At 33.1% G+C, this 27995-nt stretch overlaps 1 protein-coding gene across 2 annotated transcripts; it reads left to right on the top strand.

Moving 5' to 3' along the window:
* Window positions 1-28: 28 nt before the first annotated feature.
* PURG (purine-rich element binding protein G) lies at window positions 29-27809 on the top strand. Of its 2 annotated transcripts, XM_004682219.2 has the most exons (3): window positions 29-62; window positions 385-1254; window positions 26923-27809. In XM_004682219.2, the coding sequence occupies exons 2-3, from the start codon at window positions 391-393 to the stop codon at window positions 27025-27027; spliced, it is 969 nt and encodes a 322-aa protein (XP_004682276.1). In that variant the 5' UTR covers window positions 29-62; window positions 385-390; the 3' UTR covers window positions 27028-27809. The 2 variants fall into 2 exon arrangements, with proteins under 2 accessions (XP_004682276.1, XP_012580397.1); XM_012724943.1 differs by lacking the exon at window positions 26923-27809 and having other exon boundaries at window positions 385-3573.
* The last annotated feature ends 186 nt before the right edge of the window (window positions 27810-27995 follow it).

Here is a 27995-nt window from a genome sequence, read left to right as displayed (position 1 = left end):
CGGTGGTCGTGAAGGGCATCGGCGGCGGCGGCGGCGGCGGCGGCGGTGATGGCAGTGCTGATGTGAGTGTCTGCTGGTTGGGGACCCCGAGGCTACGAGCCCGAGGCTGGCGGCAGGGCAGCGAGCGGGAGCGGGAGGCCAGGGGCGGCGGAGGGATGCTGTGTGCGTGTTGCGGGTGCCGCGATGCCGCCCGCCGCCGCCGCCGCCGCCGCCGCCGACCTGGCAGAAACGAGAGCCCAACGCTGCGGCTGCCCGTGCCCTGCGAGAGCAGCCGGGTGTGGGGGTCCTGGGCGGAGGTGGGGGCAGCGCAGGCCTAGGGGCGTCTGCGATTGTTCTCAACACCCCTCCCCCACCCCACTCCATGTGTCTGTTTGTCACTTGCAGCTGAAGATGGAAAGAGCCAGGCGAAGGGGAGGCGGCGGTGGCCGCGGCCGCGGAGGCAAGAATGTAGGGGGCTCTGGCCTAAGCAAGAGTAGACTCTATCCCCAGGCCCAGCACTCACACTACCCCCACTACGCGGCTTCAGCCACCCCTAATCAGGCCGGGGGCGCAGCCGAAATCCAAGAGCTGGCCTCTAAAAGAGTGGACATCCAGAAAAAGAGGTTTTACCTAGACGTGAAACAAAGCTCCCGGGGCCGGTTCCTAAAGATAGCCGAAGTCTGGATAGGGAGAGGCCGGCAGGACAATATCAGAAAGAGTAAACTGACCCTCTCCCTGTCTGTGGCAGCAGAACTGAAGGACTGTCTAGGGGACTTCATCGAGCACTACGCCCACTTGGGCCTCAAAGGCCACCGGCAAGAGCATGGCCACAGCAAAGAGCAAGGCTCCAGGAGGAGACAGAAACACTCAGCACCTTCCCCACCAGTCTCCGTGGGGTCTGAAGAGCATCCTCATAGTGTCCTCAAAACGGACTACATAGAGAGGGACAATAGGAAATATTATTTAGATCTAAAGGAAAATCAGCGGGGTCGCTTCCTAAGAATTAGACAAACCATGATGCGGGGAACTGGTATGATAGGTTATTTTGGCCACAGTTTGGGCCAAGAACAGACTATTGTACTCCCAGCACAAGGAATGATTGAGTTTCGTGATGCCTTGGTTCAGCTTATTGAAGACTATGGCGAAGGAGACATAGAAGAACGAAGAGTTGGAGACGATGACCCAGTTGAACTCCCAGAGGGGACTTCTTTCAGAGTGGACAATAAAAGGTTCTACTTTGATGTGGGCTCTAATAAATATGGAATTTTCCTGAAGGTAAGTGAGGTGAGACCACCTTACCGTAATACTATTACTGTTCCATTCAAAGCTTGGACAAGGTTTGGGGAAAATTTTATCAAGTATGAAGAGGAGATGAGGAAAATTTGCAACAGCCATAAAGAAAAGAGAATGGATGGCAGAAGGGCCAGTGGTGAAGAACAAGAATGCCTCGACTAGAGTGAAATTGAACTCCTTCAGGCAAAATTTTAAATCATAAATTGGCTAAAAGTACTGATCCACAATCATTTGAAGTTTTTCCTTTTTTTGGCCCTTTGTTATTAGTAATACCGCTAGTAGTTTATACTTCAAGGAGTCTGATTTTCATGTTATGTTATACATATGACATTATAATTCTTATGGGAATTCCATCCTTCCCAAAGCTAAATAGTTTAGCTGCTTCAACTGCTCCAGACTATTGAAGTATGCAAATCAGCACAAAAAGTGACATTCTGACCTTCTAAAAACCATAACTAAGATTTACTTTGCACTAAAACAAAATCTTGAAAAAAAGATACCTATACTTAATATGGAAGTGTTTAACAAGTTCCAGAAAAAAAGTACTCCATTCCTGCTTCATTAAAAGCTCTAAGCTTGCCTGTAGGACAGTTACCACAGAAACAGAAATTGAGCTCAAGTATATTATAAACATTTATTTATCAAAGTGCAAGTGGAAATATATTAATTGGATAACTAAATATTAAACAGTCCTCTTAGAGAATAAAATTTTACAGTTACTGTAGTATTCTATAATTTCAAATTTTGTGGTAACCCTACAGTTTATAGTTGCCATATCAAAGCCATGGGAGAGTTTAATTCTATGGTAGCTACAAACTTATCATTAATTCTGTTTATCATACTATACATTTTTCTTGACTTTCTGAAATTTCAAGAATTGTACTTTTATGTCACTGTTAAGTGGGAGGCTTCATCCTGTGGCTTTGCTATGGAAATCTTGGTGTTTTAGCTTTCGATGCTAATTTGAAGATTGTGAGAGATTTTTTTCCTAAAATATATCATGGATTCAAGGTGTTATATTTTATGCTTCTTTAACACTATTTCAGAGGGGTTGGTGCACCAGTTAACTGATATAAAAATACATCTGTAATAATATATTTCAGTAGCACTTTTGCAATTGCTACCCTTAAAGCAGTGTAAAATCTTCCAATATAAAGCTGATTTATAAAGCTGACTTTTACATTGCTTTAATTCCAGAAAGAAAAAAAAAACTTTTTTTTCTAAAAATTATTCAGAATGTAAATTTAAGCCTGGGAAAAAGATTGGAAGATTAGTTATAGACATATTTAAAGGAAAATTCAGGCATTTTCCAAGGTGCTCTTTGTGAAACTTAAAAATGTTTACTTTACATAAGACTTACCCATTTACTTGTATTAAAATTTCTTTCCAGGAAGTGCCACACCAATTTTTCAAAATCTAAGCAGTTTTTTAAACAAGTGGATATAGTTTATATGTACCAACCAACCTATATTAAGTGACTGAAATTTTATCGGTTGAGCTATATTTTATTGTGAATGAAATTGTGTTTTATCTTGATTTCATTCACCTCCCACATAATATGTCCATATAATCATAACTAAGAGCCAGGCACTGATTTCAACCCCTAAATATAGCTCTCAGTAATGAGAGTTGGCTGCATGGGTTGAGATCAGAATGTAGCTCTTCTTTTATATGCTGTAAGTCAAAATTATTTAACATTTTTTTCCTTCAGAGGTTTGTCCCCACATACATTTGAGTAAGATCACTAAGAAGACTATAATAAGGTATAAGAAAAGTAAATTCACCAGTTGATGTTGCTTAAAAGCAAGTGATCTATAACCTAGACTTGTATGCTGCTGTTGGTTTACAGATTGCATTTCAAGTTTCCTCAAGTAGTGTAAAGGAATCCATTTGTTTATTATAAGTGTGGGCCATCTAGATCACTGTGGAACAACTGAAGGTTAGAAGATAATGTTAGTACTAGAATTAATAGCACATGGTGGGTGTAGAAACTCTAAAAGTAGCAAGAATCTTTATGCAGTCCTAACTGTAAAATAACTATTTAGGCTTGATAAAAAGTAGTTTTGGTATATAGAGGAATGGTGTGCACTTGAATTATTGTACTACTGATTGCTATTGCTGCCCATCATAGTGCCTATTAATAATAATCAACCTGTCAGATTTTGGCAAACTGGAGCTGTGAATATTTCAGCATCTGAGTGTTCCTATCACTATTGCTACAACTATACAATTGCTCTTAAAACTTTCCCTTCTGAAATATTTATATCCATTAAGTCTGAATGATTTCTGTTTGGTTTTTAGTCTGATAATATTTTAGTATGTGTGTCTATATATACATATGTGTGTATGTGTTATATGTATATACATACACACAATGCTATGTCAGACTCAAAGACAAATATCTAATTCATTGTATATAAATACTAGTAGTTTGATTTGCATTATTTAAGTAAAGAATTAAGTTAAGCAGCCAGCTTCCCTACCTTGTATATATACTTCAAAGTTTTTACCATCTCAGAGCTGCAGATTGGGTAGATGAATATATACTGGCAATTGAATACTTTATAGTCATTATACCTTCTACGAGTTCCTTTGTTTCATTTTTTCACATTTCATGTATGCATTGAAAAGTGAAATGATGCTATGATTTTTTTTTGATGCTTAAAATTTTCATTCACTAGCCATAGTCAAGTAAGATCCAGTTCAGAACTCTGGTATTAGAACATGTATTGCCATGTATCTTATAAAATAAGCTATTATTCTTATCTGTGCAATATACATTTTATTTATTGTTACTTGTAATATAAATGGAGTTGCAAGTGTACATGGTATTCAAAATAATAGCCTTGAAGACCATAAAGTCTTAAGGCATCTGGTTGTTAGAAGTTAAAAACATGATTATTGTAGTTAGTAACCAAAATACTGCTAGTTCACTGTATAATTCTAAAATACTGATGATGTTTGCACATAATAATTCAAGCATAATGTGGTACAGACTCAAAACTGTAATAATATAAGCTAATAGTATGAAATTTGGAAACGGGTTCCTCTTAATAGTTGGCAGTATGCTCCTAGCAATTGAAAAGCAGCATTAATCTGTTGCTTATATGCAAAAGATGCAATGTATTATAAAAGTATTAAAGTTCTGCCACATTTTATAATTTTCCTTGTTAAAGCCCCAAACTGCCATGTCCCTTAAACTTGAGTCAAACACAAGCTTATTTGCACTAAAGAGCATGGCCAAAAAATAAATGACAGGGTGGAAAAGCTAGTTGGAACCTCTTGGAATAATTGGTTCTAATGGGGGAATTTCACATTTGTCTATTTGAAAGCTATATGGTCCAGGCAGACAATCTGTCAGTTCACTAATTTAATAATGCACTTTACCTTTTGTATATAGAAGATGTACATTTATGCCACTTGACAGGTGGGATGTGTTTTAGTAATTACGTAGTTAGGCCCTGTAGGGTAATATCTTGCATGCATGTTTATGTTGGAACTACTGTAGTAACACAGTTTCCATTAAATCAATGTAATGGAGAAAGGTAGAAGATGCTTTTGAAGCAAATTCCAGTATATTTAACAAAACTAGAGTTCACATTCATATCCTTAAGGACTAGAATCAGTTTACCTTAATCTAGCCCAGGTTAGTATTACAACTGAGACTAGATCTAGTTGAAATTGCCATATTGCCCTGAAAGTTAATTTTGGGAATTTTTGCAGCCAAAAGTTTTTTAATGATTGTGTTTCAAATTGTTGATGTTTGTTTAGCAAATGAAAAGACAGTACATGATACTGTATTAGAATTAAATGTATGGTTCATTGATATGACATCGTTAAGAAAAAGCTAGAATAATGAAAAAAAATTTGCATTTCAGATTAAAAAATGCAAAGAACATAAGAACAGTTGCTGAAATCAATATGATATTTCAAATTTGCAGAAAAGCTGGGTTTCACCAACCAAAAATGGTACAGGGGGAGGGGAGTTAGTATATCCTTCCATCCTAAAATTTCCTAAGATGTACATTTGAAAACTAGTAATCGTTGCTTAATAGTAGGTTGTATGTTCTTTACTAAGAAACACTGTGTACTAATAATTCATTAATAGTATGCTATATTTACTGCATTCATTTTATATCTATGGATAAGATACATTATATGTAGTCATCCTATCTTAATATAATCATGTATTTATATTGTAATTTTGAAAATATTTTCAGTAAAATAAACATTTATCTAAGCTGCACAATTTGAAGAGGAGAAATTGAAATACACCCTCAGACATTTATTTTTTAATAAGCAGCTATCTTTGAAAACTGATGTATGTATTATCATTCCTTTAGCTTTTGTTTTGGGTTTATTTTTAATAAGTGAAAAGGACATAATTTGAATTTTAAGCAATTTCCTGAAAATAATTTTTTCTGAGTGTGAGATTTTTTTTGCTGCTCATTTCCAAGTGACTTTCATTGAAACTCTTTACAAACTCCTATTCCAAGATTTATGAAAGGGCTTTAGTTTGAAATCTGTCTTTACCAAACACCAACCATCTTCGGCAAGATAAAAGCTGAAGTATACCACAAAGAGAGGTTAAAATGGATCCTATCCAACAAAATAACGCAAATGTAATATTTATCATTGTCACATGGGATTCTTGAAATCTTCCTGAAGTTTCCCTAAAGATTTATTGAATTTCAGAAAGTAAAGGTGGCTAATGACTGACCCATCATAGGAAAAGTACAAAGACTTTAGCATGCTGTTGAGACAATCCATGGTCCACACCGCTATAGCAGTGAGGTACAGGGAAAGTATATTTTTCCCAATTTAATGTCAGATACCTAGATTACAGTTACTCTGTCATAAATGCAAGACTTATCTAGGTTGATTTTAGGGGGGAAAGTGTTAGTATATTGTTAGTATATTTTCTTGTTTAGTAAAAATACTCTTGTTAATTTGACATGAATTTTTAAATAATTTAAGTTTATTGGCATAGTGGGTTCTTAATGTTGTTGAATAGGGAAAACATGCAGTACAAAATTTAAAAGCTACTGTTGAGTAGACAGTGCAAAGTATCAGTTTCCAGTTTCTTGTATGTCCTAGAGTTATTCTGCATGTACACACATAAATTCTTTTCAAACATGCAAAATGAAAACATACGCAGGATCTCATACCTAATAGTATCAGTTTTTTGTCTGTCATTTCTGTTAATTTCCTTTTTACTTAGATATTATACTTGATCTAGTTAACATAGAATTTAATTTAAACTATATTCTTATACCAGTGGACTATCAAGGGAATTTTGAATGAACCCCATTGGTTAAAATTAAAATGTATACATATTAATTTTCAAATATTGAAATAGTTCCTTTCCTTATCTTAACCATCTTGCCTTCTTCTAACTGTCCGCTTTGCTCCCCTCAAGAAAAGTGTTCTTTGTCCTGACATAATAAAATTCAGGAGTAACAGTATGTTATTTAACCAAATGTTATTTTAGATTAATTATGTACTCTAAAAAACCCGTATCTACAAATTATCTCTTTTACTCAGTTTTTACTAATTATACACCTGTTATTTTTATCCAAATACCTTGCAATTATAAGCGCATATGAATACTGGGACAATAGTAAAAGGTAATGACTATTGAAATCTTCTGACTTATTGACATGAGCTTTTATCTTTATGATGAAAAAAGTCTAATGTTATTTATCAATAATTCATTTAGAAACTTAAAAGACTAGATAGAAGATAACACTCTAACATTAGTCTTGTTTAAAGCATGATGCCCCATGGAAGGATCCAGAATCTGTAAGATATCCTTGAGACCAAAAGGTACTATGATGATTTAGGTCTCAGTTAAAAACTTTGAGATACAAGGTTACAACTACAACTGAAATATCTCCATTATCTCCTGAAAGAATATAAAAAAGCAAATATAATAGCAAATGTAATGAAATTAGCATACTTAACTATTACTGAAAATGTAAACAGAGCTGCTTAAAATCATAATCCTCTTTTCATGCACATCAAGAGTACATTTAAGATCACTTTTCTAATAAACACTAAAAAATATGCCATTAACTGAAAAATGAATGCCCCATACTTGAACTCTGAAGGACAACCAAAGTAAAAATATCTTAAAGGATATGTGGGTTGAGAATTTTTTTAATGAATTATTTAAGTTTTTCAAAAATGTTAAAAGTCTCAACAGAGTAAAACATTGTTTTGAACTTTAACATCTCCATAATTAAGAGAGGTATTGTTGGAAGATAGTATCCTCATAAAAATGTATTTATAAGGCAATTGGTTTTTTGTAATGATGAATAACTCATTATCCTTTGTAGCATTTATAACATTGGTAAAGATTTCCAGGTATTTTCTGTTCACTCTTAGGATGGTTTACAATATTGTTTCTTACTTAAGGAAGAAAGGTCAAAAAGAAGATAAATTCAACCTTAGGAAATGATTTTTGCTTAATTTTAGGCTAAAATAAAATTAATTTCCCATTTTTCATCAGTGAGTTTCATTTGTTTCTTTCTAGTAAATTATATTTTCTATGCCTTCTTTCAAATATCCCTTGTGGAACTTGAGAATTCTTGTTGAGGCGAGTGGCATCCAAGAGTAAATAAAAATTAACAATGAATTCGTGCTATTACGGTGAAGATAGTTTGTGATATAAATATGAAGAAAGTGGAATTTAGTTTCTTTTTAATGTTACTCATTTATTTCTAAGATTAAATAGGAGTTGTCTGTCTTCTCATTTTACTCTTGTACTTAGTATTTCTATTCAAAGTTTTCCTTATTCCCACAAAATAATAGGGAGAAAGAAAAGGAATGATAATTCCATAATATTTAAAACTTGGAGTTGTTCAAAGTATAAGATTGGGGTTAAGAGTGTAAGCTTTTCTTGGTTTTTCTCTTTATGAAAATAATGATATATCTGCTTTATTTTATGTGATTAAAAACTATCACGTCTGAGATTCTTATGTTCAGCTATTTACTTTTATTTTCTTAGAGAAAATGGTTCTGTGGGTAATACCCTTTAGGATTTTATTTATTATTTGTTGTAGAATTGATGAGGATGTGTAGATGTAGCAGATATAAAAGAAAAGAGAAATATAGTGACAGTTTCCTGAAATCAATTTGATGCAAATGAGAAAATTGTCATTTTCAAAACTAAATCCGTATTTATTTAAGCTTTAAAAGAGCATTTGAGAAAAAAAATAAGATCTGAGTCTGCCGATGTAAAACCTGACCCTGAGCAAATCATTTAACTTCTGTTGGATGCCTGCCTTACATGAAAAATGAACGAAATTATGATAAAAGAGAAGATTCCCACTTACTTCAAATTTCCATATCAAAGGAGTGTGAAAGAAAATAGTTGGAGAATACCAGAATTGGATGGCCTAAGAGATTGATAAAAATAGCTATATGTAGCAACCTGGGTGACGCCCAAAAGAACATGCAGAAGTGTCAGTTTTATAGCTTCTATGTACCTGTAGTCATCTGAGATGAAATTTCACTCCTAGTCCTTTTGAAGACCAAATTGATGCATACCAACTACATAACTCTCCTATGCTTTAATTTTTAAGAAAAAAATTTTTGAACAATATAGGCCTCATTTTGGGGAAGTAGCACCAATTTCTAAACATCTTGTAGTCATTTCTTAAGTTCTGCGTTGTAAAATAATTTTAAAATTAACTCCCTGAAATAAAATTGTTCCTGAAAGAACACTAAAGTTACATTCTTAAATAATACCACTGCAACTCTCATTGCAGTGGTTCCTGAGAAGTAGTTTGACCCGATTTCCTTGCTCCTGTTGAAATATCCTGCATTTCAAATAATGACAGTTAACAAAGGAAATTAGAATTGAAGCTGAACTGTGGTATGCAGAGATAAAAAATTATAATGTTTGTTTTAGTCTTGAGGAATTCCAATGATTGGTGATTAGAGGGCCATGGAGGCAGCACTCAAGATTTTTGTTCTGGAGACTTTTATTGAGGCCACTACTGCTAATGGAAAGGATTAAGAAAGTCACAACTTTCTCCCTAGGCTGCTTTTTGGAGCCTATTTATTAAAGACAGTGTATTTTGAAGTGCATATGCACATGTTAAAATACAAATACAAAATATTGACTGCAAAAAATATCTGTACAATAAAACTCCATTGCAGAATATTCAATATAATAAAACAGTCTTTGCCTTAGTGGTTCACAGTGGCAATATGGTTGATCTCTTTAACAAATTCAGTTGGCTGTTGAGGAAATTTTTTACTCTCCTCAAAATAGCAAGTAGCATTTTAAGTTCTCGATCACTTCTTTGGTATTTGAACTATAAAAGTGATATAAAAGAATTAGTTTGGTGATACTTTGCCCTTGCCATTTTAAATAGAAAGTTTCTCCTGCTTCCTATTTTAAACTTTCCAAGCAGCTTTACCAAAAGATTATACCTAAGTGCTGAAACTACCCAGTAAAATACAACACAATGAAAAGATAATAATTTAGGTCTAAAAATATGCATAAGACATCTAAATTCAAGGCATTCCTTATCATTTGCTTCAGAAACTGCTGTTTTATTTCTAGTTTCTTCAGCCTAGCAGTATGATTCATACCAGTGAGTCTAGAATTTCAATAGGACATAATATTTTGACAGTTCAGTTTAGTTAATTATTATGGAATTTTATCTACTACTGTTTAGTAAATACTCAGAAAATAATATAGCTGACTATAGTCAGGTGTAAAAACAATTCTAAAATTTCATTCCTCTTAATTTTCCCTTTTTCTGCTTCTCTGATGGAAGTAGATAAGGACATTTGTCTCACTACCACCTTGGCCCTACTCTGTCCTGTTTATTTGTTCAAGTGACAGTTTAAACACAGTGAAGGCTAATGCTGCTCTTTGAAAATTTAGAAGTTGTTCTGTGAGCTAGATCTGAAGATTCTAAGGTCAACTGCTTCCCTCAAATAATCACAACATTCTTACCAAAGTTATGAATAGAAAACATTTCATTTGGGATGATGTGAGCTGAAAGATAAGTTACTCCTACTTTTCATTACAAAATGGATCTTTAGAAGTTATAATTGTCATGATTTACAGGTAATTTCAGAAATGAATTTATGCTTTAATAAAATGACCATTTTTAAAGAGAAGATGGTAGTAAAAAGAGCCAATCAAGCTGTGTTAGTATTAAAAGCTATTATTAACTGAATACTTACCCTGTACTAGGGCATTACATACCTCAAGTATATACTATTTTATATGGAGTAGTCCCACCAGGAAACATTTATGTGAAGGTTCATCCAGTTGGCTCAACTATGATGGTAATAATTAAATTCATAGATGTGCCTCTAATCCCTGTCAACTACTTCAAATATCATCTTTTAAAAGGGTTCAATGATTGAGATGGATTATCCCAATTCTACCCTTAAGGGCAGAAAAAGAACAGATTACTATTTGCTGTGGATCTACAATTTCATTTTTCATGATGTAACACAATTAGTTTAATTGGTTTGGAAATAACTGATCTATATCCAAGCATTGTTGATTTTGCGGGACATTTTCTATCACCTTACGCTTCCTACAGTGGTCCATTTTCATATTTAATTACCAAATTGCCCCCTCTTCTTTTCCATCACTCCAGTAGGTAAACTGAGGTGACTGCCCTATTTGTGATACACATTTTCTCCATTACTCTATGCCAGTGGTTTTCAAACTTTGTGATTAAGAATCATCGAAAAAAAAAAAAGAATCATCAACAAGTGTTTTTTTAAACCACAAACTGGAAGCCCCCACCTCCAGTTTTTCAAGAGTGGGTAGAGTGTTGAAGAAAGGACCAAAAATTTGCATTTCTGTCATATTTCTTGGTGAAAATGTGCTGGGATCTGGGGACCATACTTTGAGAACCACAGTATAGACTGATGTGATCTTACTTTAACTACAAAAAAAAAAATAGTGAAGGGAAGAAACTGTCGAACTACTGTAGCATCTTGGTAGAAGATAATGCTATTCGTTCTGCCATGAGATGTTAATAAATCTTAACATTTTTAAATATTTTCTAGAGCTTAGGTAAAAACATTTTTTCTCTTTTATCCTTCATTACATTTAACAACTTTCCTGATCTCCAATTTTTTGACAGCTCTCAACCTAATTCTGATAGCAATTAACAGTTATGAAGCATTACAGGAAAAGCTAAGTTCTTAAGTTTTTATTAAATAACTAGTGTATAAATCTTAATCAAGGAAAGTGAATAGTTGATATGTTCAAGAATTAATAGTTAATATTATTAGTGAATAGTTCATATTATTACTTGAAGTAACCCTGGAATTAGTTTAACCTCTGGGCTTTTACTTTTTGTGACATGTAACTCAAATGTTTCACTATTACTAAATTAAACTGTATATAGAAAATAAAGTCTGTAGCTTAAAATGCTGATTTTTCTTTATGATAGGTAAGTGACAAGAAATATACTAACTTAAAAGTATATAATTTATCATCTTTTGCCCTATGTAGGATATGTAGAATCAAAGAACAAAATATCTTTCTGGTACTGTGTCTTTCTGGTACTTTTTCTAAATTAACAATTGGACCTGTTGATAGAGCATATATGAATATTTATATTCTTAAATAATTCATGTTTGGCAGCCTGTGGGGATTCTGTAATACAGATAATATAATTACCAAAATTAATAAAAACATTTTATATATGTCTGTATGATTAATAAATACAACCATACATAACTTCCTAGTAGCTGTTGTTCCATCAGAAATACAAATTAAATTGTAAAAATTTGGGAGTTCTGCAAGTTCATTAATTTCTCTTTCCAGTTACTACCTACCTTTCAATGACTGATGCTCAAAAACAGTGAATTCGTATTTATGAAAAATAATTACTGACTCGGAGATAGCCATAAACTGAAAAGAATTATTATAGGCAGTGTGACTTAAGTATTAGAATTATACCTTGAATTGACTAAACAGAAGAGTAGATTTTTAGTAGATTTCAGCTCAACATGAGGACAACCAAGGATTAGTATTGTTATTCCCATATTACTGGACTTATTTAAGACAATTTAAGACAAAAACTAGACATGAACTTAATGTAAGATGCATAAAGGGAATTAATAAATTGGGAAAAATTGGATTATTCCCTCAATTCTTTCCAATTTAAAGACATACTTGGAACTTTTGTGTTGAGATCTTTTGTTAAATCAGGTAGGATAATGAAATAAGATTGTAATTTTTCTAGTATTCTGAAAGTATACTTAGAAAAATATTTTCTTCTTTTATTTGAAAACAGTGTAAGAATTAGTTTTCAGATGTTCATGAGCTTTTTCATGAGTAATTGATTCCTTAAGATAGTTTCATGAAATCTGCAAATTAAATCCACCTTTTATAATTTCCACAAAATTTTCACGTTCAATCTTTTATTCATGGAGGCATAAATTTAGTATTTATATTGCTTTTTAACATTACATACTTTGAATTATTTGGAAAAGTCTATGTGGCTCTAGGTTAAGTTGAAAAATCAAATTATTATATTTAAAAGTTGATCAGCAATGAAATACAATTTTCATTCCACATTTCTCTGCATTACTATTTTAACTGTTAAGAGGGGGGGAAATTTTGCATAGCAATATAGTATAATTGTAAATGGGAAGAAAAAACATAGTTTGCTACTTTTACCTTACATGTACTGTATGAGAGAACAAACCTCCAGTTAACTTGATTATTGCTGCAAATATGTGTGGTTATCTCCTGGATAGTTCCTATGCCTCGTAAAGTATCTGTGGCAGTATATCTAAATCCTAGGATCTATTCAATAATATGAAACTCAGTTCTTACCTACCAAGTCCACTTTTTCTCAACACTGCTTCCATTCATCTGTGATTTCTTAACCATACTTTACCATTTCTAAACTTAAAAGTGGCCAATAATCCCTTTACAAGAGAGATCTGAGTAAGTTGAAATATATTACACCAAAGTCCATAAGTTACGTAAAAATTTTCCCTCTAAATAATACTACGTGTGTGTGAAATTATAAAGACGGTATTCGTGTGTGCATGTGTATGATTTTAAAGAACCCAAGTTCCATGCCCCTGGAGAAGTAATGATAAATTGATTTCATCTAATTTGTTTCCATGATTGACTGCCCTAAAGTGCTTTGTTGAGGATTTGAAGTCAGTATCTAGAAGGATGGAAAGAATGGCTTTTGTGCCGATTAGTTGCCTTTATTTTATTTTTTTACAAAAATTTATTTATGCAGGCCCTCCCTGGTGGTGCAGCGGGTTAAAGCACAGCATTGAGAATCTAAAGCTTCTGCATGAGTTCCATTCCCGCCAGCCCTGGAGGTGACCACATGGTAGGCAGACCTCTCCTGACCCGCCCACTGCTGCCCTCAGCAGTGTACTTTGTCGATCTGCCTGTTCTGTTCCCCACTCTGTCTCTGGTGAAGCCTCTCACCGCCCCTGAGCCTCTGGCCTGTACCCCAGTTCTGTATGCACAAATAAATAAAATCTTTTTGAAAAAAAATTTTATGCATACAGAACTGGAGTACAGACCACAGTTGCAGGGGCAGTGATAGTCTTCACCAGAGACAGAGTGGGGAGCAGAACAGGCATCGACGAAGTACACTGCTGAGGGCAGCAGTGGGCAGCAGTGGGCAAGACAGGAGAAGTCTGCTCCAGGGTCACGGCTGAGGCTAGCTTGCAGTATTGTGCCCTAATCCAATACACCACCAGGGATGACTGTATTTGTGTTTTTTCATACCAGCTTTAACGTTTTAACAGTTTTCATTGCAACTCTAAAAATCTCAGCTTAGCAAGAGAGTTGACTCTTAACAGCTCAGGCTACCATTTGACTCATCTAGATATGTGTCTCTTCCAGTCTTTAAGAGATTGTTTTAATCCAGTAGACCCCTTTATACTAGTTTTCTCTAAGGAACTCAAAAAAGCATGGCCATGATGATATCATCAAGGATACCCTTCACCATTAAATACTCTATATCTAATCTGTTCTGACCTCGATTAAAATGACAGCAGTTTCTCCTTTATTATTTAGCCCAGTAATTCTCGAGCATTAATGTATATAGTATATTTTAAAATCCAGCTTCAACCAACCCCTGAGATTCTGATTTGGCTGGTATAGGACAGGGTTCAGAAATTTGGCATTTTTGTCTTGCTCCTCCTATTATTACCAATGGTTTGGAGGGTATTCTTTTTCATAATGCTAGAATTACCACCTTTTTTTCTGCATCTGTCTAGTTGGAGTTGCTTAAGTTTTAGTACTATTTAGTCACAGCACTAAAGGCTGAAGAAGTTTTGTTTTTATAATGCTATTAACAAGTAATGTCTAGAGCTCACTTTGGAATACAGAGAGGCGAAATACAGAGAGGCAAGCATTTAAGATGTTGTGCTATATTGTCTAGCCTTTTGAACAATGATCACTGGGAATGCTAGTTTCTCCCCCACTTCCTGAGCTCAAATTCAAACTATGTGACATAAAATCAGTTGGTTGCAAATTATTTGACATAACCCCCACTCCCATAATTCCAAAATATCCTGAGTCTTCCCAGCCTAAATCAAGTACAAAGGTAGTTTGCCTTATGCTTCTTCTAAGTTGATCCTCTAAGTCTCAAATGACTTTTCAAACACCCTCCTCCCCTGTTTTTTAGAATATAACCTCTTTTAGAAATAGAAATCTTGGTAAGACTTAAGTTTTTGGCCCTGTACAAAAGCGTAAATAGACAGTTCTTTCAGTTCAAAAAGATTTTCCTTAGATAAAGCCTAAAACTTGACTAAAGATATTCAAATTCTTAAACTTATTTTCCCATATAAAAATTCTGTCTCCTTAACTTGAATTTAAGTCTAAAGCCAGAGACTGTTTCTTCCCTTTTGTATTCCCCTTTACACCTAATACTGCTGATTTCTTAAATAGTCTCTCTTCACTTCATCACTACTGTTACTATTCTGATTTTGCCTTTAAGATCTATCTTGTTGCTTCAGGATCACTTGACAGACAAATCAAAATGATGACACATGGTAGTGAAAGTAATCTTTTTAAAACCTAATGTGAAATACTGTGTCATTTTTATTTCAAAGATATTTTTTTCCTTACCCATCATGAATTTGACTTCAAAAATATTCTTCCCTGTTCACTGAATGGATGTTGAGTAGCTGCTCTCTGGCCTATGCTAAAGACTAGGAATACATCCTTTATAAAAGAAAAATACTCTACTGGCATTCACTTAAAATGTGTCACGGCCAAGTTTTTTGATTCAGAGCAGCTTTGAGGACTTAATCAAATTGGCATTTTACTCATTCAAATGTTTATCTGATTATCTGCCACATGTGAACTAATGTGCTACATGTGAGTGAAATGTGTGCTTGAAGCTATCACAGTATGTTAGACTACTGTTTAACAATATCACTTAAATGTGATTAATTATGTGTATTCTGTTAGAGTGCTGAAAATATATTTCATAGATAAAATTTAGAAAACTGCAACAATTTAAATAATTATTCTGTCTTCCCCATTACAAATCTCTTTTGAAGTCCTGGAATGAAAATAATTACATTTCATCTATGCCTTTTATGTTCAAGTGGTGATAACTTCCTTAACCCTAGGTTGCAGAGGGCCTCATGCTCACTTTTATTTTATTTTCATTCTATATACAATATATTCTCAAACTCCTTTCATGGATTTAAGTCTGGATTTTAAAAATCAGTGTTCTCTGCTATGAATGTCTTAGCCGATGAAATAAGCTAGGTCCCAATCTGAGTGTTAGTAAATCGGGAGTTGTAATAATTTTCACTACAGATAGTTTGCAATAAAGAGCCTATAATATATTCATTGTGTTACTGGCTAAAAAAATATATATTCACTTGTCTTGAAAGTTTTTTTTCCTAACTGGCTACTAATTCTGGGATATTTTATAATTAAATATTAAAAAAGGAGTTTAAAGTTATATATAATACTTGACATTTACTTTGAACTATTTTTCAGAGTTCTTTCACACATTGTATCTCATTTCATCTCAGTGAAAATACCAATTTTAATTAGTTCAGTATTACTAACCTCACTTAACAGATGAAGAAAACAGGCTAGACAGGTTAAATGATTTGTTGTAATTTGACTACTGAATAAAATACTACAGTGTATAAAGAGCCCAGTGCTTTTATAATAACAATGTAAAACCTTAAAGATAAATTTGAAATCAAAATTTGGTAAAATTAGATACATGTATTTAGTAGCTAAAATTAATTTTTTGAGATGCATTTTAGGTATTTTTCTGTCTTTGTCAGTCTTTAGGCTCAATTTACACACATATGTTACTGGTTTTGGCAGAAGGTATATCAAGTCATTATATTGGTGCTCATGTCTGTTCCTAGATCACTTACTTGGGTTCAGCCTCTACCTCTAACACTTGAGTCTTTGACCTTCCCTATTCCATAGTCTCACTGTCTGAATTTCCAGAACTTGATCTTCGTGACTAAAATACACATCTGTTCTGTTACTGGTCTTTTAGTGGCACCTGCATTGCAGAGTAACCTTCAAAAATGTTATTTAGCAAATTTAAGAGATAAAACCACTTCATTTGCACACTTAGTTCAGTTAATAATTAAAAATCAACCATTGAAGTTTCCTAATACTCTGAACACGAAATGAAGAACCACATCATTTGGTGGCAGTCTTTTTCAAAAACCTGAAAAAGATGTTCCAAATTTTTATCGTACCTTCATTTATACCACGTGGTAACAGATACCACTATATGACAACAGTTGACAATGAAAAGTCTAGAGCCTTCATTATTTTCACTCACATACACACAAAATTTAATCTTGTTCACTGTATTGTATTGATTGAAGCAGGAAACAAAACACATAATAGAAATACTCAATTTCAGTAGCATGGGCAGGATGGTGGGTTAAAACTTGAAATTTTTCAGTGTATTTTTTCAGTGCTTAGATGTGCACAGTTATCAGACAGTGTCAGTGGCCTGATACAATGGGATCAGCCAGTCTTGGGTTCAAGTACAAGTTCTGCCACATATTGTGTGATTCGGGACAAACTTCATAGAATTATTGTAAGAATTGCATTGTTTATAATTAAGATTCACTTTATATGGAGTCATCTCAGATACAGGGAATTTATCAATAAAAAACAGTAAGATTCCTACAGTCAATCAGAATTCTCTTAAAGAAAATTCTGTTATAAGCATTTCATATCAATAACATTAATTGTCCCCAACCAATTTAAATTTGGATGTATCCCCAGAAAGTTGACAAAATTATGCAAAATTGGAAGAGGCTTCTTTTACAACAGGAATTCCTAACATTGGCAAGGAAATGGACTGGTTGTCACTTGAAGTTGTTTTCAATGAAATATAAAAGCCCACAAATGTGTAGGTGAGATTTCTTGGGCAAATAAAAAGCACTAACTATAAAAGAAAAAAAGGCAGTAAGATTTCATCAAAATTAAAATTTCCTGCTCATCAAAAGATATTAAGAAAATGAATAAGCTAACCACAGACTGGAAAAATAGCAGGGCATAGTTTTACTTGCTGGAGGAAATCAGAACTACTTTGTTTTGTTTTTGAAAGATATTCACTAAGCAGTTTGCATTATTTGGAGACCACTTACCCCCCGCACTAGAGGAATTACGTTCACATATTCTCTTGCACTGGTGTAGGTATCCAAAGTGACTTGACAACAAGAAATTGTCATTTCTAAATCTGATTTGATTTTTTGGGTTTTGTCTGTAGTCTTCAGTGATGTAACATCCTCACTTGATAATAGATCAAAAAAATATTAGACACGTCGTGTGACTTTTCCAAAATCATTGTCGTTTCAGAGCTTGAACCAAGACTTGTTAAGTGACCCCTCCACACCTCAGTTATCTACTTAACCAGTTTACTTCACAATCAGTAGGCAATAGTATATGTGATTCATTCAGAATATTTGTTTGAGTTTTCTCACCTTTTGTATCACACTTGAAAATATTATTACAGGATTATGCTTGTGCGTCATTGCAACTGCATAAGTAGCTTTTGGATAGTTGCTATGTCCTTTAGCCTTTTTTCCAGTGTGGTCAAGGGGCCATTATAATTCAGGCCCTCATGTAATATAATCTGATATATGTAATCTTGAGTCATTTTTCCCTATATTTTAATACTTGGTATTTTGGTTTCTTTATTTATGAACCACTCACTGTCTCAGAAGTGTTTATGTGAAACATCACATAACTTTTCACTCTATGCATTTCTTTAGTTTTACCCCCTCTAGTGAAGCAAAATTCTAGTGTCACAAATTGAATTTTTAAGGAAAAATTGTATACTTAAACCTTAAGATTATTTTGTGTCAATTCATTATTGTTTTACAACTATGTTAATTTATATTACACAACTTTTATATCAACAATAGCAATAAGCAGCGAACGCAAGGATGCATGCCTTCGGGGTTTCATTGCTTTTTTTCTCTTACTGATTAACTTTGCCTGTGCTTTGCCTTTTCAATCACATTGAATGTTTGAAACCACAGTATGAGCTCAGAAGTGGCAATTTAAGGGAAGTGAGCACATTCATTCACTTATTCAAAAAATGATGTTTGGATTCTTCCAATAGACTGGGCATTATGCTAAGGAAATTGCTGTTTTCATTGTTTTTTTCTCTAATCTCAGGTTGATGAGATAGTAAATTTACATACTTCAAATACTTTGTTTGATGTTGAGTTTGGGACAGCCTAAGATTTTTGGTGGGTTTGAATTGGAATTACAAAAAAAAAATAATAACTTTGGCTTTCAGCTACAATTTTCTTTTTGTCCATGTGTAGTTGGCATCACTGGTAGGTACATTCTACTCAGGATGATTGTCTTTGCAGAATAAATAGAATTTTTTCATAATTTATTTGTTTTACTTTTTTTTTAACTTACTTATTTTGAGAATTCTCAGGTGGTATAATAAAATTATTCCTGTTAAGATAACTGGAGATTTCTTTTGAGAACTTATTGGAGACTTTTTTCCCTGAACATAACCTCTTTAAAGCTGATAAATGTATGGCCCCCTAAGATTTGATGTGGTGAGGTAATCATTACATATTGGGACCCAACCACTAACTTTCAAAATGGTTAGCAACATAGGTAAAAGCTTTTCTTCTTCCCACCTAAGTACTTGAAGTTCATCTGTCTCTTTTCAATACTAGTGGGTGTACTACTTCTTCACCTGTGTTCACTCATCTTTGTAAAACCAAAAAATTAGTAAAGATCATATTTCCATGATCATCTTTTAAGTTGCATTTAAGCCAAAGCTTTTAATTTGGCTTTGGAAATGAGTGTTTTCACAATGATAAATCTGATTTGGAAATATTTTCTGTTACTTTTTAAATATAAAAAAAATTGGGTACTTCTTTTTAAATTTTAAAATATTTTATCTCCTTTCTTAGAAATGATGCAGTTAGCATGGCCCATTTTAAAAGAGTGTCTACATCTTTCTCCATTAAATAAAAACCTATTTTTGGTTCAGTGCTCTGATGTAAAATTGAGGTCTCCTATAGAATACTAGCCCTGAACCCCATTCTAAGATATGTTGTTCTCTATGGGATAATATTAAGGAAGAAGATTTGTGTGTGTGTGTGTGTGTTTTTAAGGATTTATTTATGTACACAAGAAGTGGGGCACAGGCCAGAGTGTGGGGGGGTGAGAGGATCCACCAGAAACAGTGAGAAACAGAACAGGCAGATCACCGAAACACACTGCTGAGGGGAGCAGCAGGCGGGGCAGGAGAGGTCTGCCACACCTTGTGGGCCACCTCGCTGGCTGGGGGTTGAACTTGTGCTACAGTGGCTACTGATAGCTTCATAGTGCTGCGCTTTAACCCATTGTGCCACCAGAGAGGGCCCAAAAAGAAGAACTTTTGAAGTGAAAAAAAGAAAAAATGTTACCTGATGTCTGATGTATCAGAATATAAGAATTTTGTGTTTAGTGATTTTTTTTCAGGCTTCCAATATTAGTGATTTTTTTTAACATTTTGTGTTAAGGTTCAAGTCTTATATACCATACAATGTTTTGACAAATATCAAGACATAAAACATCCCACTCCACAAGTTTTCATGTACCCCTTCTCAGTAAACACACTCCTATCCCCATTCTGACTTCCAAAAAACCACTGATCTGATTTCTATCATTTTATTTATTCTAGAATTTCTTATAAAGGTGTTATTTTTGGTAGTTAGCTTCTTACAGTTTCACATCATCCATGTCGTTGAGTTAATCAGACAGTTCCTGATACTTTTTTAAAAACTGTATTTATGTATACAAAACTGGGGTACAGGCCAGAGGTGCAAGGGCAACAGGTATTCTTTTGGAAGACTCAAATAGTCTACTAAAAATAGATAACTGGGAAATTGTACTTCAGCAGTTGCAATGACTATAGAACTGTTACTCTTTCCTTCTCATTATAATTCTGCTTTGACTCAGAGTCTATATGAACAATAATTCAGGTAAGGAGAGAAACAGATACGACAAAAGCAGCATCAAGATTACATATTTGTTTTCATGAAAGTCCTAGTTGAACTTACCTAAGTTTCATCATATTCAGCAAGGATTTATTGAGATTCTAGGGAGCAGCAATAATTTTAAGGAGTTAGTAAGTTGTGTACCAATAGATCTATCGGGTGAATTTTTACTGTTTTTATCTCTTTTAAGGGATTTCTATTCTTAACCAGAACAGAATCTGAATTTTGACAAAACTAAGTGAAGGATTAGTCTTTCCGCATCCTTACAATCTCTATGTTTGAGAATTAAAATGCAGCTGCAGAAACACGAAATACTAAAAAACCAACTCATATACAAACAGCATACACAGCTGGCACTTTCCAACTTTATGGAACATTACTGTGTCATTTTCAGTGTTCCTACAAAGGAAACAATAGTGATACAGTACTATTATCTGTGCTTATATCAGCTTTGTAGAAAAAGTCAGTGAAACAAAATGGGACATTTAGCCAGATTATTGAGAATATTAATAAAGTTTCAGGTTATTCTCATTCTCTAAATACCTCCCATCCACTTTTTTTTTTATTTCTATGCCATTCTGCCTACTGCTAAATATGTCTACTTTTTCCAGCTCATATTTACTTTCCCACTGTGGTTCCTAAATTACTTTACTGAATTCGTATTTCATTCTGTTGATTCCAAAAAATACTAAAATGGAACTTTCCTTTAACATGACCTACTTTAGTGTAGAGTTTGGCATAAGTCATTTTTCTCATGAAAGGACAGTTACATTTGAATTACCAAGAGAATGTTATTTATAGTGTTATCACACTAAGACTCAAGGATATATTTTCAACTACAAAGGTGATTAACTGCTTTCAAGCAGTCTGCATGAATTCTTTAAGCAGTTCATCATTTTACTTGTAATAATTAATTTTAATTAACTGCCAATAATGTTAGTTGCCATGTGGATGAGAATATGGCCCTTGCTCCCATTTGAGATTGAATAATGATATCAATTTAATGTTAAAAGGGTAAAGCCTGATTTCCCAATGAGTATACTCTGCTTGAAAGATTTTGTAAAGTCCCACCTTAACAGAAAGTAAAGCTGATAATAAATCATCTTTCCAGTATTTATGGTTTGGCTAGCAAAAAAAATAGATTTTTTTCTTCCTAGTTTCAAAATCACTAATGTTTTTGTTTCCTCTCAGTCAAAATATAATTAATAGTGCTGTTTTTATTAACATGAACAGCAATTCAGAGATTCAAGCTTAATGTTGACCATTTTTCCCATCAATGTGATTTAAAATCATAATTTTTGCAAGAAATTATTTCATTTTCCTCTGAGATGGGAAATGAGGCTATGAATGATATTTAATTGGTAAGACTTAACTCTTTAGGGAACACATTCGTGTAAACTAAGGGGAGTAGGAACAAACACCTCACTATAAATTTTGCTGATAATACAAAGGATTATAACAGTCATTATGCTGGCATAATTAGGCAAGCTTTTTTTTTTTTAGAATTAAAGACTTCACATGGTCTTGTTGCAAAAGAAGTAGTAATGGATATTTAAAGAAAATTTTCATAATCACAGTTGCTCAAGAGTTCCTAACAGCAAACCTTTTAGTTTAACTATCCTTTTTGCATAACAAATACTTAAATATTATCTAATTCTTTATAGATTCCCATCTAATCAGAGGAGGAATCAATTAGGACAACATTTTAAAGTCCTTTATTCCTCCATTACTGTACAAGCGATTTATCAACTTTGTTTTCCTCCTATGGATACAATGAAAATAAGCATTACAACTAATTGTGGAGTATTTGGGAAATGAAATACAAAAGAAATGAATACTAGAAAACAAGATTAATTTATGCAATAGGAACAATTCTAGATATGTTCAGTATTTGTGTAGGACTGATACCAGGAAAGATAAAATTGGGGAAATACAGTTGCCTTGCCTTTACAAAGTTAAGAAAAATCTCTGCAAGAGAAAAATTGTGGATTCTTATTTGGGTATTATATGAGCTAAATATATTTACAATATCACACGTGGCATATTCACATATCTGAAGCTTTTCTTCCTCATTTCAGTGTTTTTATTTGAACTACTTCTCTAGTATGTTCAGATACTTCCCTATCCAAGACTTAGCCGTAAGGAATTATATTCTCATACTGAGAAACTAATAGGAGGATTGTTGGGATGCATTAGTTACATAGGATGCAACTAGGATATCCTCTTAACCTATCAGTAAGTTAGATTTGGAGAAGTGTGATTTACTTCATTTTAAAAATTGGTAATTCTCTCAGAGAATATACCAATTTTATCCCAATCTACATCCTCGGAAGATAAAGAATTTACAGAATTGGGCATCTCTTTCATATGCTTTTATAGTAATTCTTATGCTCAAAATTCTCAAATTGTAGGAAAAGGATGGGGTCCTTTTTAAAAGTCATGTAATGTTCCATGTCTATGAATTAATCCTAATTTTAGCATTAGCACTTTTAGCATTTTCACCCTAATTAAATGAGGAACTAACCACAGTGTTTAGCCTATTGCATAACAGAAAACAAGTGACTCATCATTGAGAATCCTGATCTTCTATTCCTGTTTTCTTCTAGTAAAACACTATAATTTCACACTGAAACAATTTGTGTGTATGTTACTTATTTTTAAAGTATATATTAACATAGGAATTACTTGGTAAAGAGATCTTACTTTTTAATTTTTTTTCTTGATTTACCAGAGGAAATAATTGGGAGAATTTCTACACAGTTGTTTACTATTTTATTTGTTTCATATTTTGGTGCTTTGGTTCCTAATGCCCTTTTGGCTTTTTTGTGTTATCTCTAATCATTTCCATTAAATATTTCTACTTAAAGATACATAAGCATAAAAATTAATAATCAATGTAGCAAATACTTTTTGCTATGATTACCAGAAATGAGCCCTTAAGGTTCAGTGTTTAGTACCATTTTCAAAACCTGGTTATTACGTCTATAATATGTAGGCAAGAAAAAATAGGATTATGAAACCAATGTTACATATGATTATGCTGTTGCATTGCATGGAAAGGTATTACTAAATTTGCTTAAATAAGAACTCATGATATTTTCAGAATTTACAGGAATACTTTCACTGTATTTGGATTTGACAAAGGTTCTCAACAGTTACTTTTTAAAGCACACTTTACTGTTTTTAGACAGTTGTAAGTCATCTTCCTGTTTATATGTGTGCTGAGTTTGTGAAATTGCACTACCCTATTAAGATAACATAAATTTTACATATACTCCGATTTAGTAAAGTAGCCTTGTGTGCATTTTTAAAAAGACTTAACTTGTAGCACTTTGGTAATGAAATGTGCAATTATAAAGGCTTATACCATTTTAATTTTCTTAATTCCCACGAATTTCTCTGACTGGAGAAATTAGATTCAAAACCAAACTTAATTTTAAGACTTGCACTTTTTCCCTGCTGATAGTTCCTATTTTCCTAATTATGTTGAATATTTAATTTAAAACATCCTTTCAATGAGGTTTAACTTTCCTCCTTCATCCTAACCTCAAAAATTCTTAAACAACAATTTAAAAAATCCATTGGAAATTAGTGAAGCATTTTAGACATCATGACCATTAATCTGTAACTAACTTTTGTATTTTTCTGATAAAATTAACTAAATTCCTGAAAAAGAATATTAAACAGCTTAATTAGTTTTTGTGGATTATAACCAATTGAATCGTTAATATACATATAGTAATAAGTTATCTTAAAATCTGGAGCTGACACGATAACTAATGATATAGCTATGCTTAAAACACGCTTCATAGTCTCCAAAAAGCAATTACAAGAAGAAATAGAATTCTGTATGATTACGGCTGTTACATAATTTCTATTAGAATCCAGTGTGTTACCGTGATATACCCTGAGGTAGTGGAAACAAGATGAAAATAAATATAAATGCTTTAACATTAGGTGTTGATACCAATATGCATTAGCTTTTGCAATAAAAATATTCATTGTGCCTGCATTTGAAAAATTTATCTTAGATTTATCTGTCTTTTTTCATTTAAGGCTACATTATCACTTTAAATGTGGAGACAACAGAATATATGAATGAATGAAATGAGATTAAGTATTCAGTTGAATTTTTTGAGGGGCATTGGCTGATACATATTTTGAAATGAACTAGATTGTCCATAAGGCATGTGTGAGTCATCTGCGGCAATTATCATTATTCCCCTCTCCTCACAAAATAAATTCAGATTTATAATTCAATTGTATAATTTTAAACTTTAACAGTCAATTATTTTAAAATAGTATGGATTAAAAGATTAAATGAAATAAGACCTATTCTAATTATTAGCATACTCCCATTATACTGTCAAACTTCTGACCATGTTAAGTTTCCTATGAAGCCTTAAAATATTTTAGTGAAAATTTAATTACTTGGAAATGAAGGCACTTTATTACCTTTAACTATTTGTCTGTATAGAATTTGTCTAAAATTCCATAAAATATTATTTATCCTTTTATAAACTTACTCTACCTGTTTTTCTAAAGTTTCTTATATCGTAATAATTTAACTATTTTAACTTAACAGAAAATTATGTTACATAATATAACCAATGAACAATACAGAAATAAAATTCAAGAATAAAAAGTGTATCTGATAATTGCAAAATTGTTAGTCTGAGTCTGCAATCATTTGCATTTAAAATGTTGTAAATATTGAAGGCATTTTTATTGCACAATATCTAGACAGTTTTTATTTTCAACTCTTATTTTCAGTTGGTACTACCTTGTGTTGAAATGTTGAATAAATGTAAGGACAGACAAAACTGTTAAGTCAGCCAGTCAAACTCAATTTCATTTTAGTTGACCTTTTTTAATGTAGCCCTAAAGCATTAAGAAATCAGTTTCATTTCTTATGTGCTCAAGTCAGCCACGACTGATAATGTAATTTAAATCAGTGATGTGAATGTGATGCTATATATAGCTGTTTGCTATTCAGAAAGTTAGTGGTGGGTTTCCACAACAGATTTGATTCATCAGAAAAAGCAAAGGATAACTTTTTTGAAAAAGTTAAATATTTTAGGTTAAATCTTATATCTTTCTGACGTTTATAAGGAGTCTAACTTTTACCCAAGAATCTTCAACTGAAGACTATTTCAAAACAAACAAGCTTTGCTTTTTTTTTAGGGAAAGTTCACTTAAGAAAAAAAAACATTTTTATATAATTTTTTTTACCTTTAATTCTTTCTATGTTGTGGCCATTTTTATATCACTAGTTTTAAATGTTTTATTACTTGTAAATGCTGCTTCGTAGATGCAGTTACCATGATAGGGCACACAAAGGAATCAAGTTTTTCAGTGGTCTACTCTTACAAAGGAAAGACTAGAGAGAGTCCATGTCAGTTCTTTAGTTTGTTTCTTTGTTTTCTTTTTAAAATAAGAAATAATTACCTATTAACCCAAAGGTGTGTTAATGTCATGGCATGAACAATCGTAAATGTAGATCTATTGAGAACTTTGTGATGCTGAGTAACAGACTTTTCTCAAATCTCTGTGATGCTAAATATTTTCCTTAGAAGGTTTTGTTTAATGTTAGATTGTTGTTCTGAAAGATGTTGGTCCTAGTGAGATTTTTTTTAAACTGGGAAAACAAATAAATGCATGTATTACAAGTATAGAAATGGTGAATTGTAAGATTACCAAATAGTACTGCTTCTATTTTCAAAAAATGTTTTGCTGTTAAATATATACAACATAACATTTCTGCCATACTGTAATTGAGTACTTTTTCCTAAATGACCCTGTTATCACTATTCCAGAATTAGAAGTTGGGCAGATACATGATTGATTCATGTGTCTGCGTAGATGCTTCAAGGTATATTCTTCTCTTGGTGAGTAAAAATATTTTTTCCTTGGCATCAATGCATTGAGATATGAATATGCCTGTATCTTATCTATTCTTACTGCACATTTCTTATACAGTATCTTCTAATATGCCAAAATTGGCCCAGACACAACTTAAAATTGAGGGTTTGTTACATGCTTTCTAACAGAAAGGTTTTCAACAATATTCATTATGGGTTTGTACTGTGAAAATAGTGAAATTCCATTTAAGATTTCATTTATGCTAAATTTAAATTAATATTTTTTCTTTAGCTCACAAATTACCCCAAATCCAGAGAGAATATCAACTCTTTTCACTGTTGTCAAATCCAGCCTAAGGAACAGCCCTATGACACTCCAAAATCAGTTGAGGAATAAGGACTAAGTCTCTTATGTTATACGTCAGAATAAAGGCATTTGGTGAAAAGAAATGAACCGAAGTTCATCGTGAGTGCGAGGCCTCTGTACTCGGCATTCCTCCACCGAAGGGAAGACCATTGTCAACACCATTGGCATCATTTTCAAACCGATCTAATGTGGAATATCTTCCACTGCACTGGAGCACTTATTGACTTTGTCAGGTTTTGTTTCTTTTTTAATTCATCAAGCCTTTCAGTTCTCAAAAAAAACCACTTGTCAGCTTTGAGGTAGAGAGACATACATTTGAAAATACTTTCTTAAGAGATCATGTAACTCTATAACTCTGAATTTAAAAATTGAGGAGGAGGGATCATTTCAACCCACTGCCTCATACAAGAAACATGTTTTTAAATCTGTAACGGCTTTAGTGTTAACAGGGTACAGAGTGTTTTTTGTCCTGTATTGTACTTTAAAAGTTTCTCATTGGTGATTGTACTGTATGAAAACAAATCATAAATTGCCTTGTATTGTTTATAATAGACCATACCATGTACTATTTCAGTTTTCATGTTCCAAGTTTTTCAGTGATGCATGTTAACAGTTAGGTCCTAAAAATTCTGTGGTGCTAATTCTTCCATATCCAATGGTGCTTTTGTGGATGCTAACTGCACACATGCTGAACAAAGCTGGAAGTTTAAAACTTTCCTCCTTCCTCTGTTTATATGAAGTGAAATAAAATAACTTGAATTTGTCTCAAAGTATCACTGACAATCTAATAAACTGGTTTATATGTGTGATTAGTTGGATTCTTGGTTATTTTTCAGAAAGCTTAGTTCTACTGTACTTTCATATCAGCCAAAAGTTGCCCTTACCATGTATTTATTTTATTATTTTTTTGTTCCCCCCAATTTATAATACCTTTGGGAATTTTAATGAAGTTGACTTGGCTCTAATTTCAAGTTTAGATCAAACCTATGAAAACTAGA

This window comes from Condylura cristata, unplaced genomic scaffold (genome assembly GCF_000260355.1).
Source record: "Condylura cristata isolate star-nosed mole 26May11 unplaced genomic scaffold, ConCri1.0 scaffold00014, whole genome shotgun sequence".
Lineage (NCBI taxonomy): Eukaryota > Metazoa > Chordata > Mammalia > Eulipotyphla > Talpidae > Condylura > Condylura cristata.
Note: the sequence above shows the minus strand (reverse complement) of the source record. Positions and strands in the feature narration are given on the sequence as shown.

Excerpts from the sequence above, each read along its gene's own strand:
- PURG (XM_012724943.1), top strand. The coding sequence starts at position 391 with ATGGAAAGAGCCAGGCGAAGGGGAGGCGGCGGTGGCCGCGGCCGCGGA.